The sequence below is a fragment of the Cucurbita maxima genome, unplaced genomic scaffold (genome assembly GCF_002738345.1).
Source record: "Cucurbita maxima cultivar Rimu unplaced genomic scaffold, Cmax_1.0 Cma_Scf00018, whole genome shotgun sequence".
NCBI lineage: Eukaryota > Viridiplantae > Streptophyta > Magnoliopsida > Cucurbitales > Cucurbitaceae > Cucurbita > Cucurbita maxima.
Genome location: NW_019272034.1, coordinates 66,111 through 86,902, shown reverse-complemented (window position 1 = coordinate 86,902; position 20,792 = coordinate 66,111). Strand labels below are relative to the sequence as shown.

The following is a 20,792-nucleotide window of genomic DNA, read 5'->3' as shown; positions in this document are numbered from 1 at the left end:
GATCTTATTTATTCAATCAAGGCCTTCCCCTATGGGAAGTATTGTGGATTATACAATTGCGAAGTTCAGTGTCTCAAGTATTTCTCTATATACATGGGTTACAGCCGTAAATATCTTATGAAGAGTACTTTAGTTCATGGAAAAGAATTCGTGCAGACTTCATCAGGTACCATATCATACAGTAAACTAGATTCTAGATCAAGCCTAAAAATGGATCAGAGTGACAGCTTCTATACCTCACGGAATCTTTACATATCATTCATTTTCTGAAATGAAATTTGGTTCCTCGCCTTGGCAAAGGTACTCATCACAAGTAGATGCAGAGCCCCAGTCCTTCCTAAGCCGCAAAATGTCCTCAGTGAATGTAGACCCAGATGCACCGATAAATGTGCTAGACATAGCACCAATTGTCTTGTCCAGCATCGCTTCAACCTACACGATGAAAATTTGACTGGTGAGGATACAAAGGGAACTCAAGATTTTATAATTTCACATAGAACTTCAATTCACATGACCAAACAAACAAGTCAATGTTAGTACAGTCGGGAAGGACTCTGGTTCAACATTTGTATCAAGTCTAGTATTTTAGATCATGTCCTCCCACGGCTGAAAAGTTATGATAACAAAAGCATGTAAAGAAAAAACAATGCTACTAGAAAGATTTTTGGAATCGGACCATGAGCTTTGTAAGCAACATGGTGAACTTCGAAGTATATAACAAACCTAAATAAAGTTAAAACAAATAAATCAAACCAGCAACCTTTGACAGTTTGTCTTAAGAATACCGGAAGACTGCCCTCTATAGCTGCCCCCATCTAAACTTGATCATGAACAAGCCGTAATTATAAATGATTCGGGCTATTCAATCAACATATGTTGTGCGCATGTGGAACTTTGTACACAGCTAAAATCAAACACTCAAAATGCTGAAAGTACTGGAGCATCATTGACACCCTAACTCTAACCTCAGCTAGTCATTATGCATAAAACATCGATAGAAACAAAAAAGGGTTCGACTGTTAAGATAACCTTTTCCCTACAAAACCAAGTGTGTAAAAGAAAAGTTGAGTTTCTTAGGCTGACCTGAGAATCTCCCTCGATCCCATGCCTATATAATAAGGCATCCCATTTTTCAGCTGAATTACGTGGAGGCCTCTTAACAAGTGGTATGGGCTTCCCATTCAACACAAGAAGTGACTGCAGCAATCCATATTCACTCTCTGCTGCATCAGTAGAAAGATAAATGACTGGAACGTTTGCCCTTTCAACCACTCGAATTAAGCAGTCGGCTGCTTGGGGAATGGGGTAAAAGCAGCTTGGCTGCTTTGCATTACTGAAACACAGAGAATTTCATTACCCACTTTGATATGAAATCTCCCTATGGAAAACCCAACTTGCCAAGTACTTCAAACAACAAGAAACAATGATAACATTTGTTAACATTGTTCGTCAAAAGGCCAACCAGAAAACGAACAAAATCTTGACCATTCGTTTCTAAAGAAAATAATAATCAGCCGTAAAAGAGAATTTGTATGAACATATTGATCGTAAATGCATTACCAGAACTTTAAAAAACCATGTCGTCGGAAATGGAAGGCGATATAATTCTTTCCTAAGAAGGTTTGAATAAACCGCTGGGCCGTCAGCTTGATAAGACGACTTGGTTCTATCAAAGTCTGACATTTATGAGCGATGGGACCACCTGGTTGATTCACCCACTCTTGCTCTACATTAGCAAGGAAAATATCTCCTACAGCTACAACATCGTCATTAGAGGAGAACTTGGATTCAATGTCCGAAACTGTCTTTCTAGTGGGCTTCTTAGTATCTTCATTCCAGGCAGATTCGAGCTTGCCCATAGAGACCCCCAAGTTCTTCAACTTTTTAATATGTTCGTCATCCACATAACAAGGATCTGGCTTTGAAAAGTAACAGAAGAACCGATCAATGTGCAAGTGGTGCTTCTTAATCTCAGAAAACTCCTCAAAAGAAATGACGACCTTTCTTTCCAAACATGAATTAATATGATCAATGTCAATTACTCTACTGAACTGAAAATCAACTTTGTGACTAGGAATAACAAGAATTCTGTTGAGGATAGCAGCAAAGAACATATGCTTCTCCAAACAGATCAAATGGTTCGACATTTGCCCCGAAGTGCATATAGCGAACAAAAACTTGTTCGATTTTGGCTTCCACTCAATAGTTCTTCTATCCGACAGTTTCTGGTCCATCTTTCTACATCTATCAAGGGCGAAGCTCCCCATGGAATGAGCATCACCAACTTCCTCTGATATGTTCCCAGAGCTATGGGCGGACAAAAGAACGTTTTGGATCTCTTTGTTCAAAGAAATCTGCTTCAATATAGCAGAATTGAGATCTTCTGTAGATGGGGTTCCTGAGGCTGAATTGGAACTCAAATTATTAGAAGAGGTGGAGTTGAAACTTGAATTAGATTGAACGAGCAAGGAGCGGTTCCAAAGATCGGAAAAACCCAGTTGTTGCTGCCTCAACAAATACAAAGCTCTTAATTCCGCTTGCCTCATGCGGTCACTGAGGGAATCGGAACTTTTCAGTGGGGAAGAGAGATTAGTAGAGAAGAGAGTTTGGATGTCGGCAGAGAAAAATACAACAACAATGCATAGAGGGAGGGCGGCCGCTAAAATGTAGTAGTACCTCTTGTCAAATGCAAATTTAGGAATGGAGAAACGGAAAGTCTGAATGGGAGGCCTGAAATGGGGATCGTCGTCGATGTCGAAGGTAGAAGGGATGCGCTTGGGGGAATTCTGGTCAATGAGGTTTCGGCAATCATCTGATTCGTCATCCATGAACTTCTTCAGGTCTTGTTGTTTCTTCCTCTTCTTCAGGAGAGTATGGTTGGATAAAATTGAGTGGAAATCCGCAGTGTTTGTTGGACTGTCGCGAGAGAAACACAGTTGATTAGCGAGGAAGATGGAAGTTTAAGCGAAAAGGAAGCAAGGCCGAAGGATGAAGGAGTATCATCACATCCGTCGGTGAAAGAAAATGACACGCCATCGTCCCTCACCAAACTCTTTTAACATTGGGCCGCCCCCACCAAATCGTCTCTCCTTCTGCTTAATATATACGCCCCAAAGGGTGAAAATTTTCTCTTCTTTTTACCTTACATACTAAAATTTAAAAATTAAATTGTTATAATTTTTTAAAAAAATATCGATAAATTTATCATATTATAATAATTTAAAAATAAAAAACATTGTTTTTTATTTTTAATTCAAAGTGTGAGATTAGAATATCTAAACTCAAGAACGGATGGTGATGAGATCGCTGAAAACTAGAGGATGCTCTCCCACTCATGTCTGTGACGCAATTAAGAGGCAAAAGCTGCGATTGTTGGCATCCAAGGCCTCCAACCGAGCGGCCGTGCATGGTTCAAGGCCAACAATGTTTATGTAAGCAAAGTTAGATGGTGTTAATGGGTGTGAAGGGAGCAAGACAATTTTCATAGCCAACAATGTTGAGGTTGTTTACATAAGAAATCGAACAACACAGAGAAGGCTGCTCTAATTAATGTATGGTGGATGAATGCTCCAAAAACTCAACAGAATCAGCTAGTTTGTAATACAGAGATGTGATAAATAAAATGCGCTTCATATTCATTAAACATCAAGCCTAACCTCCATCACCTACTTCAAACAGCCTCCCACGAACCCATTTCTTCGTGACACTAATCACTTGGGAATCCGGTTTCTCTTCCAGGTGGTGAAGTTTAGTTCCGTTTAAGGAAGGTTTATGGTCAGATGGCTTGTTCCCATTAGGGTGGTTTGTCAGACTTGAAAAGCTTGAATGACATGCGCCATGCCCATTGGAGCTTGCTGGAACTTCCTTCTCTCCGCCAAGTATATCCTGTAAACTTAACTTGCAAAAATCAAAATCCTTATCTATGCTCGATGGAAACAACTGGGTTCCATTTGCCATTGTTTGAACCACTCCATTTTGGTTCCCTTTTCCGGCAACTGAGTCTCCCTCCTCATTTGAGGTACCCCCCACTTCGTAGGTGTAGGAGGCTGCTGCACTCCGTTCTTCGCTCTGCGGGGATGCCATTCGCTCTATTTCTACGGATTCAATTGATTGTTTGGCTTCAGCTATAAGATTTCTTGTTTCCAAGAGGGAAGCTCGAGCAATGGAACTTCTAGTAGCAGCCACCTCAAGGGCCTTGGCGGCTTTCTCAGCTTCAGCAATCAAGAGTCTGCAAAGAACAAACTGGAATCTTTTTAACTGTTCAATGTTAAATCAAGCCGTCTCACATTCTTGATTAGAAGCTACACTCCAAAAGGCAATACTCAAAAGGCTACAGATACAGTCAACAGGTTCGATTTCCCTCGAATTATCTTTCTAGAAGAGTTTTATGATTTCAAACAATGTTAATCACATACATGCTCAACGAGTTTTATGTCTATGGCTAGGCCTACCATCCATTAATTTATTTAAGAATCTGCAAGTAAAGGAAAAGAACAAACCTGGCTCGTTCAATGGCTTCTGTTTTTTGAGTTTCTGCGATTGCTCTCTCTGCCCTGATACTCTTTATCATTTCCAGCTTAGAGCTCGCTAAGGGGTCTTTAAAACGCGGTGCTTTGCTTTTCCTGAGTCTCAATCGTTGGCTTTCAATCTTATACCCACCTGCAACAGGAGATTTAACACCACTCTTTTCTTTCTTTCTTGTGGTATCTGTACTTTCACTACGCTTCCTCCTTGGCCTTCTGTTGACTCCAATAGGTGTGCCATGATATTTAGCCAGGCCAGAGAAAACTCGAGCACGATATTCCTGACAGAAAATAAACAAGTAAACATGCAGAAGGGATAGTGGCTGTTAAGAACATATGGTAGGATCGTGATAAGCTGCATAAAATCAAATCTATCAGCATTAACCACCAAAGATAAGACTATGGTAGTTTGAAGGTTAGTTATAGGCTAATGGTTTGTATATGCCAAACAATGATCCAAGTCTATCCGGAGAGGGTGTGAAGGAGCTCTAGAATTAAATCCAAACCTTTCTCGACAACTTAAAAAGGTTCTATTCAATGAAACTAATGAAGGATATAAAACAAAACATACAGAATCAGCCCATTTGGCAGAGATGGATTCGGATATCTTCTTCCTCTGCTCAGCTGACTTTGGTGCTCTCCTGCCGCCAACCGGCCTGGGCATTGTCTTCCGTTGCTCAACACTCTCCTGCCACTCCTTTTTAAGTTGTTCATTCATGATTTGGTAGGAGTCCCACTGCAACTCTTCCTCACCCAGACCGCCTTGTCTTGATGCTTCAGCAATTAAATCTTTCCACTGTAAGTAGCAAGTTTCCTGTAATTTCAGCTTCTTACGGCGTCTTTGCCACCCCATTCGCACTCCAACGCCAATTCTCATCCTTGTCTCTTCACTGTGGCATGAAAAACAAGGGGCAATTGAAATTCAATGGCTCAGGGATCGCATATTTAGACAGTATCAACTGCAGAATCACGGATCATAAACCATCCAAGTAAACAGACTGGGATAACACCTACCTCTGAGAACGGCCAAGATTAACTAACTTCATTTTTATCTGCACAGAAAAGAGGATACATTACGAAGAGAATATAGTATTAAAAAGTTGTGGGATATCAAATATTCCTAGATAAATATTCTGTTCATGACCTACTGTTGAATCCTAGGCCGTGTAACACTTCTCATGGTTCAGAGTCAAGGCTACAAGACATTATGGTCATTCATTCCGCAAGAATGTGTATCACCATTTTTATATCCACAAAAATACATAAAACCATTCTTACATGACTTCACCTTAGGATTCTGCATTGCAAGCCTTGTTCGCTCCTTGATTCGTCTAAGGGTCTCTGCAAATGACTTGCTTATTAAAAGAAAACGGTAAATCCTCAACGTGTATAGATGAAATGTCGGTATGTTACCTGCACTGTGCTTTCTCCCTTTGTTCCACGGCGTGTTTCCTTTATTCGCTTTGGAAATCCTCTCTCGCCTCAACCTCTCTCGCGCATCCATTTCTTCCGTATCTTCATTGGACGAGGAAAGCTGAACATCTGAAGTATTCGGGGCAGCACCCATTTGAGAATTCTTAAATTCAGCCCCTCCCCCCATAGAAACGTCCCCATTCCCATCATGAACCACACGCTTAGGTTCAAGAGTAGCAACTGCTCTAATCAAGAACCCCCGCCTACAAATTTGAGGCTGGCATACAGTGAAACTCACCCGTTTCGGTACAATCAGAGATTTCCAGGAAGGATAATTTTCCTTTTCATTCCCAGAAGTAAGAGACGCAGGTGACTTTTTAACATGAAGACATGATTGGGCATAGGAGGTACGAGGGAAACTGTGGAAAACAGGCTGAGCAGTAGAAATCTCAGCTACAAACACGAGCAAAACCAAGAAAAAAGAAACCCTCATTGAGAAAATGATAACGATAACATTCGAAATGAACAGCAGCCACTGAAAGCAAACAAGAGAAGCATACCAATCAAAGGCATGGGAGCTCATTCAGCCAAAATCAACCACTATGATTCAGTTGAAGAAGCAATGGACGCAAACCAGTTGGGGAATTTGCATTATAATCGACTGTGCAAGGATATTCTGAGTTGATGGAAGATGGGCAGCTTCGCTCAAAGGATTAGGGAGCAGAGACGAAGCCAGTCTGAGACTGAGAGCCTGAGCCACACAACGAACCTCTCTCCTTTGTCCGATTCGATGGAGGCGTTGGATAACAAGCACCGTAGCCAACAGGCCCATTAACTTTAATTGAAAGCAGCCCATTATTTCAGCCCGAAGCCCACCAGAGGTAGCCTCGGTTTGGATGATTTTCACGAGCGATCTTCAATTTCCGGCAACGTCTTCATCGGCGAGTCACCCGGATGCCGAATTTGCAATTGATGATATACAGATTGATCTTCAGTTTCCGCCATTGGAGCCTAATGGGGAGAGAAAATTACCAGATCCCACAGGATTGAGGACATTTAAAAGGCTTTTGAGTAGGCAGGGAAGACTGAGTCCTTGTAATCCATGCCTAGTTCAAAAATATCTCTGAAATGAATGTTCTTCACCCAACAAGCTCTTCCATTTTTTAGAATATTATTATATTAAGAAATTTTCAATCCTTTGAATCAATTTCGATCTGTTTAGTATGCTATGTGGTATTGACTGATTGATAAATGAGAAACAGTAACAGTTAACAAACGTTTCTTGTCGTTAACAAACAGAAACGAGAAACATGAATATTATCAAACAAAAGTAGTCGTGGAGTTGTAAGTTGTAACCATGATCACCAAACTTCGAAGAGGGCCAAGAATCATACTTGGCTCATAATATTCATAATATTCATCACACATACAAAACAAAGCAAGACAGAACATTTCAAAGCTGCACTGGCTCCAAGATGAGTTGAGACAATGTAGGACTATGTAACAAGATAAATTGGACCATAATAATGATTAGGAATGGGGCTAGTGAGCTGGTGGAGACACATATAAGGGATCTCCATCTCCGTTCGCATACTTGGATTGAAGAGACTCGCAATTGGTCCAGACGTCGGACGGTGTCGGGGTCTGCCATCGATGGTCGTAGCTCCAGTGTAAATCGGACCCGAAACATGAACGTGTCTTTTATTGGATGTGTGAGAAATTCTGTCTAGTTTGGGAAAAGATTTGCTCGTTTTGTCACCATTCAACCAGGAGAAGAGTGTGTTTTTCCATGATTTCTTGCTCTTTTTCTGTTGTGCCAACCATTTCCTTCCTGTTTCTTCTTGTGTCTCAGCCTTGAAATCCTCTTCTTTGGCATGATGTTTTGCTTCTTCCAAGAACTGGTAAATTGACAGACAAAGGATTAAAACAAGAAGTAGAAGATGAATCTAAGAGGCGAAAAATGAAAAAGAAGAACATTACGGAATCACCTTGGAAAAGTTGGTGCGAGGATCAAAATCATCAAAACAAGGATCGTCCATCTCAAGATCAGGAGAAGCAGATGTGTTGAAAGAACAAAAGACAGCCAACCAAACAAAGCAATACTATAGGTAGGAAAGGTAGAAGGCAAGAAGCAACGGAGAATTCAGACACATCAAATTTAGGGATCAGAAGAAATGGCATCAAAATTGAAGAACGAACAGGAAGCTCCTCTGCATCTAAAGCAAAAGAGGCAAAGATCAACAACCGCCATAGAAGAACTTACAGCTACAAAGAAATCAAGGAATAAAGTGAGGGAAATGGGAAAGAAATAAATATGTAAACAACAAATTCTACCAAACATAATCATCAAACCAAAAGTCACTAATGTATCATTACTTATCCTATGAATACAAACTCTGTCTATGCTATGTGGGTGTCCCTTTTTATATTATGCTCTTAATTATGCCAATGTCGTTAATTGCACCTTCTTTTTTTAAATCCCCACTTAAATTATTTACTATTTTAAACCTAAATCCACCCTTTAATTTATTTATATTAAGCCTAGCCTCTCTGTTTTTCCTTTTATTTTTTGATAGAATATACCATTAACAGTTTCAAATGCATATTTGATATGCTTTCTAAAATAATCGTAAACTCCTTTGCTCCCCAAGCAAGAAGGTTCCTCAGCATAGTGAATGGATTAAATTCCACGAAATAGTTTCTCACAATTATAAAATACTCGCATGCTTCAGAGAAAAATAGCATAGAAAAATGGATAATGGCCCCATGGGGAATAAAGAAGCAGACGAACGTAAAACACGGCGAAACTTTGGGGATGCTCCGAGGATCTTTCCCCAATCTAAAAAGAAAAACACTAATTCTGCAGTGGGGCCCTGTGCAGCGTCACGCTCAGCTAATAATATTATTTAAACAAAAACATTTATAGACAAACAAAAGAGGTTTGGTTTTCAAGCGACTATTTCAAACATAACAGACTCTCAGTGAGGTGAAGGCCACATCACAGACAGACACCAGACCATCTATATACAGACACTGTGTGTGTGTGAAGTACATGCAAAAATATGAGCATCCTTGACTTGCACAAGCAGAAGCAGCTAGTCTTTCTACCATTACCTATGCAATCTTCCCATTTCTCAGCTTCATGGTTGAAGGAGAGGCAATGCCATTAGGACGCCGAAGATCGAGAACAGCAGCAACATCAACCATGTAGGGAACGACTGCTTCCGATTTCTTTTCATGTGGTCTCCATCTGCTGCTTTGTTTATGTTCCCTTCCATGGACTTCACCTTCTCAATTAGTTTCCTAGCTTCTCCTTCCACTGATGGCTTTGGTGATACCTGTTCTGCAACAAGCTGCTCCGATTGCTGCTGCTGATTGAAATTCTCCACGTATTCGGGAAACAGTTTTCTAAATGTTGGGCTGTAAAAGTATTTTTTTGTCGCAATGGATTATCATCAAAGTTGTGCCCAAAAAAGAAAAAAAAAAGAAAAAAAGAAAAAAAAAAAAAACTGATGGTGGGTAGTTGAAAAAGAAAAAGAATAAACAATGGTTTCGCAAGGAACATGCCAATAAAGTAAGTGTGAGATCTAAATCCAAGAAAGATAACTTGCAATCACACACTCAAGGACGCCCAAGTTTTACGGCCTAAAGTAGAATAATGATTGTTGCACGTCTCCGTGTTTCCATGAAAACCAGTAAAACTACGCTACTGCCTCGAGAAATATGAGATGGTGATTTTTTAAAGATAGAGATGGCCCATCCACATTTCCAGTAATTATTAAGGGCTAGGTCATTAACTCCAGCAAGCCTACATAACAAGGGAATGTGGATGGCAGATGGAACCTCAGCGGTTCAAGGACACAAAATCTTGCACAATGGACGAATTGACTTACTTTTTACAATTGAATGCAAGAGAAGCCTTAGCCAAGCGTTCCTTCTCAGCAGCAGTAGTATTCACGCTGCCAGTAGTAGGACTGTTGTCCATCTACATAAGAAAGTAGACCATCTCTCATAATTAATAGATAATAAAAACAGATAAAGCCACAAAAACAGCCATCTCAACCATTTATTAACCAAAAGCCAAAATCTACTCACCATGAATGAAAGAAGCCCGGTTAGAATGCTACAATTGTTAGAAAACAAAGTGCACCATGATAAAAGTTAGTCCCATACCAAGCAACCATTTATTAACTTGAATAAAATTTTGGCAAAAGAAGAAAACACCGGTACTACAAAGGAATTGTAACACCTCAGGGAAAAAAAAAGAGAAGGATTAGGCCTCACCTAGAGACAGACCACATAGGATTCCAACTTTCTGGGTGAACTGCAGACAGTTCATGTCAATTAGAATCATTTATCTCGACAAGCAGGCATGATCATCTTTAAACTTCAAAACTTACAGTCGCTCATAGATAAGCAAATTTTCTTCTGAGTCATGAACCGACCATTTGGGGTGATCATGCTGCAAATTGTCGTAGTAGGATCAAAAATCACAGTAAAGATAAGCAGATAAAAAGCTAAGTATTTCTTTATTCTCTTCCCAAATATTTTCCAGATTACCATACACATCCAAGATGCTTAATACCTGATTCCCGGAGGTTTGTATGGATACTCTGGAGGAAATTTAATCTTTCCATGGTAGTACCCACCTAAAAAATATTTAAAATGATTTCAATAAAATAATAATAACGATACTAAGAAAAAGAAGTTGATACCCCAGTGTAAATCAAAGGGAAAACTTAAAGTAATCTTGAAAGGAAATCGATGATTGAATTGATAAAAGTGTCAACTGTGTAATACGAGGGAACAAAGTAAAACATACTCACCTGCAAAAGGAGTCCCCTCACTTCCCTCCAAAACATAATCTGAAATAGGACAACATTCAATAATTAATAAGCAAACTTAACTGTCTCAATGATGGGCAGAGAGCACATGTTTTTTAGTAAAAAATAAGATAGATAAAATCACATAACTAGAAGCTGAAACTTGAGATAAAAAAAAAAAAAAAAAGCTGATGCAAAACATTAAGAAAAGTAAGAATCTAATTATGCCATGGACAAGGCTATCAATACTTACAAACCCTCAAGTCCCAACAAATTATTGCTAAAGGTAAGTGCAGTCCTAGCAAAGAATAAACTGAAGACCCCCACTTTACCATTCAGCCAATAACTCACAATTTAACTATTATTCAACATCGCAATGTCCTCACAGTTATTTCTCAATCTTCCACACACAAAATGAAAAAACTTGTCATTTTAAACTTTGCATCAATTAAAAACTAGACCAAAGTCAACTTCAAAAATTCGTTGGTGTAGCCTACATGCACACAAAAATGAGGAGCACTATGACCAACACCAAAACAATATCAATAGGAACAACTTACGCCACTCAAGAATATCACTGGGAGAGGGACGAGCAACAATGTGTGAAACAGGCTCCTAAAATTTTACAAATAGCAGAGTCAGCAATTGGGGACAAATACAAAAACATGTCTACACATCAGCATGAAAAATGAAGATCAAGAGTTAAAAACATTCAGTTTTTCGAGTAATAAAAAAACACTTATGAAATCAGCCATAAGATAAACACCAATCTAACGTTTTGTTGTCAAGATTGGTCAATAAATAACTTATCCGGTAAATGAATGCATTGTAACATTAGTATTTAAAAAAAACAAGAAAGCCAAACAATAGAAAACAAAAATAAAGTCACGTACTTTACAAAGAGCCCTATATTCTTTCTGAAGCCGCTTGATACATGATTTATCTGCCATTCCACAAGCTATAGACAAAGAAAACCAACTGCTATTCTTCAACCTCAGATTCAATGCCTGTGAGGTGTCATAAAAAGAGGGCAAAAAACAATAATTATTGGAAAGAACCGATGAATGCCGTAAATGATTATTTTTCCCAAATACAGAAGCAGTTTTATTTTTAAAAACCCTAAAGAGACAAGATATATTTCTAAACCAGAAGGCATACAATGTGAAATTTTTAGTTTTAAGATGTTGATGCATGCAGCAAACTTTTAAACAGAAAACGTATGGACATATAAACTTTATACACATATAGGTGAAAAACAAGACTTTCGATACACAAAGCAGGCTATCTCTGAACTGCGGGAACAAGCAATGCAATGCATAGTCAGCAACCGATTCAATTGCTAGTAATTCTTTGATATTCAGGTCACATTTCACCGTTGCAGCTCGCAATGCCCTTCGTTATTCATCCTTCATATTTAATGCATCATTTGTCTTTTCCATTTAAAATTTCATAAAAGACGAGCAGAATAATTGAATTAATGGGTGATTTGCGATTAAGAGTAGTTGACTCAGTAGAAAAGCAAATTAAAATTTCACTCTCGAAGGATAAGTAAAACATGGGAAACAGATCCAAGATAGTTCAAAAACTGTTGAAGGCTGAAATAGAACAATCGCAGCGAAATTCTTCTTACGTGCTCCAAAATTCCAACAGGATCATCGGAATAGAATAGTATCATATACTCATCCTCCCGCCAAACAATAATAAAACGAATGATGCAATTAAACGCGCAAGCACGGAAATTTTGTGGCCATTGAGAAACTGCAAATCCCCCGACGCATTAAAATTCTCTCAAATTTCAATTGTTCGCTCTTTAAAACAGAATCTGCGATCTATCAGTAATCCAGACCCTCAAACCACAACCCAACCCAATCTCCGCATGTTCAGATCAGGATCACCCATAAACAATAAAAGGACGAATTAAACTGGGAAAAGGAAACGAAGACAATAGAGAAACCGATGGGAAAATAAAACAGAAATCAAAGCCCCAGCGAGAAGGAATCGAGAGTGAAATGGAGTGGGAATTACCAGAAAAGGAATCGTCGAAGTTGGGGATTTTAAGCACAAGGGTTGGGGTCAGATTGAGAGGAGTAAATACGTCCGGTGGGGGTGGAGGATCGGGAGAGAAAATGGAGAGGCGCGCAATTCATTAAGAGAGGAAGATGGCGCTGCGTTTGGGGACAGAACAAAACCGAGACGCAGACTTAGAATAGAACAAAATGTAAGAATGTGAATTGGGGGAGAATAGAGGCGCACCCTGAGTTTGTTGACTCCCTCGCCAAGCCACAGCCGCACCCCCTCAAATTAGTTATCTTCGCGGCTTTCTTCGCAAAATCCACCCAAAAGTTTTCCCCTTTGAATAATTGCTTAAATTGTAATTAAGAAATAAATAACGTAACACGCTCGCTCAGTTGTGCATCTCAAATTATTATTCTTTTTTGTAACGAATGCTGTTGGTTTAATAATACTAAAAAGCTTTGATTTTTGTTTTGAACTATACCATTCAAATAGTCAAGTCTTAATTTCACACTGTGTTTATACGCCACATATTCTTAATATCCAAACCAAATTCTAACTAAAACAACAACTATGGCCATCAACCCACTTAGATCCACAGCCGTAGCAAAATGCTGATCCGCACCTACAAATTTCACATAAAACTGCTTCAGAAGACTCTCGATCCATCTTCTCAACAAAAAAAAAAAAAAGGCTACAAACCTTACCTGCAAGTAAAATGGAAGCAGCCTCCAATCTTCTCAACATAAATTTTGCAATGCGGACATCTCTTCCATTTCCATGTATCAGCCAGCTCCTTCATCAGCATCTCGTCTCTGTCTCCTCCTTCCTTGCACAGCTCGGGCTTTGCTGGTTGTGTATTAGCCATTGCTCCAACTCTCATCGGTGATTGGGAAGGCCGGAGTGAGAAGTATAAATGGTGGAGCAGGAAGGGAAGGGCCATGGCTTGATGATGCCTCAACTTCCCAACTGAACTGGTTCAGTGTCATACAGAATAGACGCCTTGGGGAATGTGTTGGTTCCACTAGAATTTTCAGAATTCTAAATGGAAATGAAGGGAAGGCGAAGCGTTTCATTTCATCATCTGCACAGATTTTGAAATGCATATGAAGTAGTGATTCATTACTCATCTACTTTTGTTGGACTATCATATATATTATACAATAAAAAAATGGTAAATTGGATATATCCTCGTTAAAATACATCACTCACTCATGGCTTAGTAGCTACAAGAATACACGTATTTTACAGCGCCCCTGCTAAAGTTATGAACTGCCATGCTGCTAACTAACTTTCCTCCTAAACTACTACCTAGAGAAAGAGAAAAAAAAAAAAAGAACCTATGCACCAATTCTGCTTCCCTCTGTGCTTTAGTTCTCTTCACCTACAGTCTCTTCATTCTGAGTCTCATAAATTTACTCCAGTTAATGGTTTAGCAGCACACCACCTCAAATAAAACTCATCTACGAATCGAAACAATAAATAATTTCTCATGCAGGATAAGAATAGGCGGAAAAAATGATAGTGCAATCGAACCCTCGAGACGAAGACCAAAAATGACTCAAGGTAACCGGGGATTTGTTATTCCTTGCGGAGACCCGTTTGCTAAACTATGTGGTTTCTTCTTGTAAGTTGTAATGCTACAATGTGGACAAACATACTCTAACCCATCTGTTTTGGCATAATCCTGCAATTGAGAAACATAATTTAGTCCATCACAAAGAAAAGATTAACCATATTGTACACACATGCAGTTCCACGTCTCACGAACCCAAGATTTCCCAGAATTTATGTCAAGGTGGTCGGAAATTATACCTTAAATGCACCAAGACCCTGCCTCCGGTCGCACCCAAAATGGGCCCATTCACCACAAATACCACAGTTCACCCAATCCCCTGCTGCACTACTATTGAACAGATGCAAATCCCATGGTAAGAAAGTGATGTTGCTACAATTATCAGTTTCATGTTTCACCATGCAAGTGAACGAATCAGTAGAAAAAATTGACGAACCTGTGACACAAAAGGCAACATTCTCCATCTACATCATCATGAGCCAATTCATATTCTAGAAGGTAAGTCTCATAATGTCTTTTCAATGTATTTCCAACACCCTGTGAGAACATATAGAATCGACTTCTTACAACATATGAAATTAGTAAAATTGAAAATTATTTCATCTAGCATCAGAAGGGTCACAAATCCATGAGAAAAGGTTTGCTGTACATACAGTCATTCTATTGGTCATTGTGTAATTGTGCATCTTAGAGAAGATCTGCCCCTTCCAATTGATGCCATTGCCAACATGAAAGCCTCCTCGGGTGACCACCTACAGACCAGAGCAACACTTTCAAAACGGGTCTCTATAGTTCAAACACCAGACAGGAGGAATCAATATACTCTTCTGGAAATTCAATGACCATACCTCCTTATACAAGTTATAGAGGTCAAGACGCTTCCCATTGAGTACGGCATCTGGGAACTCCTCAACTCCACCTTGAGGAATAAGTCGTGAATGTCCTCGAAGTAGTAAAAACTCCATAACATCCTTCAAGAACTCCTCCTGCAATGAGAGCAGAACAGAAATGTTATTAACAGTAGAATGAAATCCATATCAGTTCAGACAAAAACTTCTGGAAAAATGTGTATGAACATATAGCATGAAGTTGAGATCTTTTCCTCCTGAACACTTTTTAGTCATGAATTTCCTCATTGACATGATGGACATCCACGTTTTAATGCAGAGATATTTTATAGTTCCAATATTTACTGCCAATAACTGGATATCCACGAACCTCTTAAGCTAAAACCTCACTGTTCATAGTAACTTACCTCAGAGCAATCTTGAACTGGATTTCTTCCACAGCCATGTTTCTTTAAAGGTAGTGGATTTAAGGGAATAATTTGCTGCTTAGACTGAGATGAGCTTGAAAATGATTTTCTTTGTGTTGCAGAAGTTGATCCTATAGTTACATGCTTGGACGGGGTAACAACGGGCAAACTAGCCTTGGGCTGGCTTCCATTATTACCATCTCCTTCAGTCCATCCAGAGAAAAGTTTCATTTTATTCCTATGCACAAGTGGAATAGGCCTCATGGTGGCTACTTTTAATCTTTTCCTAGCCGGGAGCAAGGGTGCCTTAAACCCATTCATTGGTGCAGGCTCCTCTCTACCTACTCTTCTAACTGAAGGGATATTTGCATATGCAAGACTGTCATGTAAGAGAGCATTCCTTATTCCTTGGCTTGGTTCCACTCTCTTTCTACTAGGAGTAGGTGGTTTAAACCAGTTGGGCAGTACACTGACAAGCAACTGATCTGAATGTTTATCATTCTCGTCCCTTGAACAAAAGAAGAGCAACCGCTCAGCATCCTCTTTCTCAAAGGAAGCAACAGGAAAACCCTGAACTCCCCCAATGCCAAGTGCAACTAAACTCCGATGTGACATATCAGGTGCTAGTTGCCTCAAGACCTGAGCATCCAATGGAAAACAAATTGATATTAATATATTATAGATAAAGCTACGTTGGATTATTCAACCAAGTACAAATCCAGACATCAACATTTCATTGATCATATGAATCAACCAAGTTTCTTTTTTCTTTTTAATAGAAAATATATCAAAGTACAGCTTCTGCTTAATTTAAGTGGGGGATGGGGACCTGTGATGCCCAGGCGGGAACCTTCATCGAAACCTCAAAAACTGTTGCCCCACAAGCAACTGAAGCAGATTTTCGAGGCTTGTGCATGTGATGTTTGTTGCCCTCACAATCATGCATGACATGAACCAATTGGCTATTTTCAATAATCTCATGTTTGATATGTTTTTCCAGCAGCTGAAATAATTAGTAGCATCTAGGCATTAGACTCCTTCTATTTGAAACAATTACAGTATGAAACGGGTCAAATAGTTCAAATTAGAAACAGACCTGATCATCAAAACAAGTATGAGCACTACCAGACACCAATACTGAGATGTGGGCCGAACTACAGGTCACTATATCACATCGCATTGTCACAACACCGCGAGAAAAGGATTCTGCTTGAAGAGGTGGCGGAGGAGCACTGAACCATATTTTTAAAGGCATCAATAGCATATACAACAGATATTTACCGAACCAAAGATTTAATTCCTACCAAGAAGGCATATCCTAGATAATGACATTGAGAGTTAACATATAAAATTGGCGTACCAATGTGAGAAGTGGTCTAAGTGTTTAAACCAAAAAGATTCCTATATATTTCAACATAAGTCTAACCAAAAAGCTAACCTGAACTTTCCCTGAAGTTTACTCCCACGTATCTGTATCACCCATAAAAACCAAAAACTTGGACGGTTAGATGGGAATGCCCCCAAAACAACTTAAGTTGCAACAGTTCATAGAGATCTTCATCGTCCATTCATTGAGAAATTGTAAAGGAATAATGTCAAACATAAAGAATGTCATTGGTCAACTCCTAAAAACTATAAAACAAGCAAAATTGCAAAATTTGAATGGTACGTACTTCAATATTCAAAAGGGCATTAAGGCCATCCTCCAATGATCTCAATAAGCACGCATCCTAGAAAGCATGAAAACTATAAGGAAAACCATGCAAAATAATTTATAATTGAAAGGGTACTCGTTCCTGCACACCTATATACAGGTGTACCCAATGGCTCATGAATACAAGACGAATGCCTGGAAACTGCTTACCGGTGTGCAAGGCAATCCACAGATGAGAAGTCTCATGGTCACATTATTATCATGTACACTTATAACAGGGAGGGCTTCTAAAGAAGCATCTTCATCTGCACCAGCATCTAGCTCAGGCGGTTCTACGATAATCTTTGGAGGTTCTCCAATAAGTTGAGGCTCTAGATCACTCCTAAAATTGTCAGCATTCCCAGGAAGAGCATAATTTCTCCCCATACATTGAAGCCTAAAAGCAGCATGTGCAAGCTGAAAAGCATCCCATGTATGAGTAGATGAACTGCAGCCCACAAGTGAAATACAACATAAAAATCAAATGTTTAACACCCTCCATAGACACAAGTACAAAAGTTCAACAATAAAGTAAACGGAAGGCAATACATGCAAAACACAGTGCCCCCAACAAGTGGGGAGGGCCTAACAGTGTCACTTACAAGTTAGTTGGTTTGTGCTTTCTTTTTTTTTCATCTTACACATAAGCCCTAAAAGGGCTATTGCTCTTTAACTTGGTTTACATTCTTAAAAACACTACCCACAACAACTTCCACAGTAGTGTGAGCTAGTATAAGAAGCACAAAATATATATATATATATATATATATATATATATATATATATATATGAAAATCACAAAGCAGCTTTTGTCCTAAACTAAATGTCAAGATAAGTATTTTGAATCCGTGAAGAAGGGTAAATAGACACCTAAAACAACACAATTCTAGTCCGTCTAGCAAGTAGGGAAAAGCCTTCAAGTATGTAAAGTACCTCTGCACCACTGAAAGTAATGCATTGCGGAAATGAGCTGCAGCATAACATGAAAATGTGTTGTTCCAATATATGACATAAGGAATTCCCTGCACAATGATGAATCTGATTCAATAAACATCCTTCGACAAAGTAGACATCACACATGAATGTTATACACACGGGCTGCCCTCATTGTTCATATCAACAACATAGTTTAATCCAAGTGATGGTCTAAGGACATCATAGAAATCACCTTAGAGTGAAGAGTCTCCGCTATTATGCCTCCATTTGGGAGTTCTAAATACACCTGAGTTCATGGATGAATTAAATTATCAAAACCTGAATGTACTCTAACCAAATCCATTCCTCCAACCCCATCACAAAGGAGTGATTGGGCAGAAGAAAGAAATGAGATGGTTAAGCAAAGTACTAGTTGATCAATTATGGAAGGGAGACAGAGCATACGGTGGTTGGTAATGCAGTATTGAATAGTCCACATAAATCTTCAAGAGATAAATCAACACCATTCCAAACCAACGACCCAAGTTCGTCATTCTCAAGTTGCTCCCCTTGCAAGTAGACAAAGCTCGGTTGACATGATTCGACAATTCTACTAAACTCATTCTTGCTTGGATTTGTTAGAACTTGGACCTGCAAATTCAAGCAGTTCAATATTTTGACAAGAACCATCTTTAATCGAGTAGGAAACTTGCAGATAAATGACAACTAATGCAGTTTTGCACCTCCAATCGTCCGGAAGAGACCAATTCTGGAAAGGGGTATTTCAAATTATGCTCGGCAACATCCTCCTCGCATTTTACTTTAGGCAATCTTCCGCAGGTAACAGCAAGTAAGCTACAAGTTTGTCGTGCAGCTCCTATGGAATGAAGCATGATTTACAAGAACAATCGGGAGAAAATTGCATTAAGCGAAGTTCCTTAAGCAATGAGACCTTTCCACTTCCTCGAGGAACCGTTAGAACACAAACATTCACCAAAGCAGAGCCCCAACACCCTGGAATCAGTTAAAAATCTCGGAGACCAATACCCATTGGACATGACATAGAATTAAAGAACCTGAATTTTCATTCTGAGGATGAAACAATGCCATCATTCCAAAGCCCCTCAGAAACGGCTCTAAGATCAAAATCAAAGCCGTCCAGAACCTCTAATTTTTACCGGACCAACAGTTAAACCCTAAAACTCACCCACCCCACCACAAAAAATCTGCAAAAATAGAATGCAGAACTTATTAAGAACTCAAACCCTATCTGTCAAGAATCTACAACTGTGATCAACATGTACTGGAAGAGCAAAGAATACATTCAACTGCAGGTTGAGCAAAATCACTTCAAGGATAACCACAAAAACCATCATAATCAAAGCTCCAAAGCGAAACCCATAAGAGAAAACCTCAAAATTAAACGAACCAACCTCCACCGGAAGAAGCAAAATGAAATTCACCGCCTCCGACGACAGAAATGGAAGAACCCACCGACCCAATGGGAATAATCAAGGAAATTTGAACATCCAGCGGGATGAGATAAAAGAAAAATCGACGACAAGACACAGTCCGTAGCCCCTAAATTCATACGAAAGGGGAAAATTGTTGGGCAGCGACAGAAGACTGAAGCCCGAAAAGCGTACCCTAGGCCCTTAAAATTCACATCATTAAAGAAAATCTGTCCAAAAAAAAAAATAGAAATAAGAAATACTCTTACCTTTCTCCATGTCCACATTCCACGCAATAAACACGAAAATCAAACAAAAGTTCTCGCAGTGGTCGCCAAAATTAAATCCAAATAATTAGTTCCTTTCTGCTAAATAAGTGGGTGTCAGATCAAAAAATTCCCATTCGAAACCGGAAAGTCAAACATTTCGAAACACATTACACCCAAGAAAAGTGAAGCGTTTATATCACAGCCGATTCGAACCCAATCAAGAAAACACATCGCCAACGCCTTCCCATTTACTTCCCGCGGGTTTTCATTAAAACTGGTAATGGCCATATTGTGGTTGTCTTCTGAGAAAGTTATAAACAATATCAGAGCATAAGAGATCAAAATCCAGAAATTTGCGTTAATTGGGTGCTCACAAACACTGTTTTTTTTTTCTTTTTTTGTCGAGATTCTTCTTGTATGTATTTTCAGCCTTGTCTTGTTCGTAATTTGGGTTTCTTTCTCTCTTCCCTTAATCATCTTCGATTAGATTGCTGACAGATTCTTCTAGTTTCGTCAAGTTAGTTGAGCTTGTTCTCCTTCTCCCTCGTGTGACTCTCGAATGAGTACATAAATGAATTGAAATGAAAATAATTCTTAATGATGGCTATATAAACGAATAAATTTGGACATGAGGCGTTACATAACTGAATTGAATAAAGAAAAGCTATTACAAAGATTCAAACGAGAATCTATATAGACGTGCTTCACAAAGTAATTTCTTGCGATGGTGTTGGTCATCGCATCTTTGGCAAATAATCTCTCCATCGCAGTCTATGTGGTGAATCACACTCTCGGAAAGATCCTTGAAAACCTACCAAAATGAAGATTGTACACACAGACACAGAGTAAGCAGGTTGTTGT

General features: G+C 39.2%; 6 protein-coding genes across 16 annotated transcripts; all 6 read right to left on the bottom strand.

The window, feature by feature from the left end:
* Positions 1-12: 12 nt before the first annotated feature.
* Positions 13-3,032, bottom strand: LOC111493346 (O-fucosyltransferase 36-like). 2 transcript variants are annotated; one of them, XM_023143014.1, is made up of 4 exons: positions 2,677-3,031; positions 1,561-2,404; positions 1,084-1,333; positions 13-432 (listed from the first exon to the last, which is right to left on the bottom strand). In XM_023143014.1, the coding sequence occupies exons 1-4, from the start codon at positions 2,822-2,824 to the stop codon at positions 256-258; spliced, it is 1,419 nt and encodes a 472-aa protein (XP_022998782.1). In that variant the 5' UTR covers positions 2,825-3,031; the 3' UTR covers positions 13-255. The 2 variants fall into 2 exon arrangements, with proteins under 2 accessions (XP_022998782.1, XP_022998781.1); XM_023143013.1 differs by having other exon boundaries at positions 1,561-3,032.
* Positions 3,033-3,455: 423 nt separating this feature from the next.
* On the bottom strand, positions 3,456-6,732 carry LOC111492886. The gene is made up of 7 exons (XM_023142386.1): positions 6,497-6,732; positions 5,937-6,389; positions 5,812-5,864; positions 5,538-5,575; positions 5,095-5,413; positions 4,500-4,804; positions 3,456-4,228 (listed from the first exon to the last, which is right to left on the bottom strand). The coding sequence occupies exons 1-7, from the start codon at positions 6,507-6,509 to the stop codon at positions 3,652-3,654; spliced, it is 1,758 nt and encodes a 585-aa protein (XP_022998154.1). The 5' UTR covers positions 6,510-6,732; the 3' UTR covers positions 3,456-3,651.
* A 574-nt stretch (positions 6,733-7,306) lies between these two features.
* Positions 7,307-8,321, bottom strand: LOC111492863. The gene is made up of 2 exons (XM_023142355.1): positions 7,925-8,321; positions 7,307-7,834 (listed from the first exon to the last, which is right to left on the bottom strand). The coding sequence occupies exons 1-2, from the start codon at positions 7,973-7,975 to the stop codon at positions 7,433-7,435; spliced, it is 453 nt and encodes a 150-aa protein (XP_022998123.1). The 5' UTR covers positions 7,976-8,321; the 3' UTR covers positions 7,307-7,432.
* A 476-nt stretch (positions 8,322-8,797) lies between these two features.
* LOC111492862 (ubiquitin-conjugating enzyme E2 34-like) lies at positions 8,798-13,100 on the bottom strand. 7 transcript variants are annotated; one of them, XM_023142350.1, is made up of 12 exons: positions 13,013-13,100; positions 12,785-12,924; positions 12,000-12,165; positions 11,653-11,766; positions 11,320-11,374; positions 10,763-10,801; positions 10,522-10,585; positions 10,337-10,398; positions 10,221-10,260; positions 10,032-10,059; positions 9,830-9,921; positions 8,798-9,356 (listed from the first exon to the last, which is right to left on the bottom strand). In XM_023142350.1, exons 3-12 carry the CDS (start codon positions 12,075-12,077, stop codon positions 9,077-9,079), a joined length of 852 nt encoding a protein of 283 aa, XP_022998118.1. In that variant the 5' UTR covers positions 12,078-12,165; positions 12,785-12,924; positions 13,013-13,100; the 3' UTR covers positions 8,798-9,076. The 7 variants fall into 7 exon arrangements, with proteins under 7 accessions (XP_022998118.1, XP_022998116.1, XP_022998115.1 ...); XM_023142348.1 differs by lacking the exon at positions 13,013-13,100 and having other exon boundaries at positions 12,000-12,189; positions 12,785-13,006; XM_023142347.1 differs by lacking the exon at positions 13,013-13,100 and having other exon boundaries at positions 12,785-13,006.
* Positions 13,101-13,232: 132 nt separating this feature from the next.
* On the bottom strand, positions 13,233-13,779 carry LOC111492927 (probable E3 ubiquitin-protein ligase rbrA). Its single transcript, XM_023142446.1, has 2 exons — positions 13,480-13,779; positions 13,233-13,397 (listed from the first exon to the last, which is right to left on the bottom strand). The coding sequence occupies exons 1-2, from the start codon at positions 13,713-13,715 to the stop codon at positions 13,328-13,330; spliced, it is 306 nt and encodes a 101-aa protein (XP_022998214.1). The 5' UTR covers positions 13,716-13,779; the 3' UTR covers positions 13,233-13,327.
* Positions 13,780-13,937: 158 nt separating this feature from the next.
* Positions 13,938-20,294, bottom strand: LOC111492918 (AT-rich interactive domain-containing protein 4-like). Of its 4 annotated transcripts, none has more exons than XM_023142425.1 (16): positions 19,932-20,294; positions 18,955-19,865; positions 18,677-18,862; positions 18,465-18,518; positions 18,230-18,318; positions 17,468-17,744; positions 17,277-17,333; positions 17,042-17,073; positions 16,700-16,835; positions 16,433-16,606; positions 15,604-16,242; positions 15,197-15,334; positions 15,002-15,100; positions 14,785-14,885; positions 14,588-14,678; positions 13,938-14,459 (listed from the first exon to the last, which is right to left on the bottom strand). In XM_023142425.1, the coding sequence occupies exons 2-16, from the start codon at positions 19,102-19,104 to the stop codon at positions 14,334-14,336; spliced, it is 2,349 nt and encodes a 782-aa protein (XP_022998193.1). In that variant the 5' UTR covers positions 19,105-19,865; positions 19,932-20,294; the 3' UTR covers positions 13,938-14,333. The 4 variants fall into 4 exon arrangements, with proteins under 4 accessions (XP_022998193.1, XP_022998194.1, XP_022998195.1 ...); XM_023142426.1 differs by having other exon boundaries at positions 18,955-19,858; XM_023142427.1 differs by having other exon boundaries at positions 18,955-19,792.
* Positions 20,295-20,792: the final 498 nt, after the last annotated feature.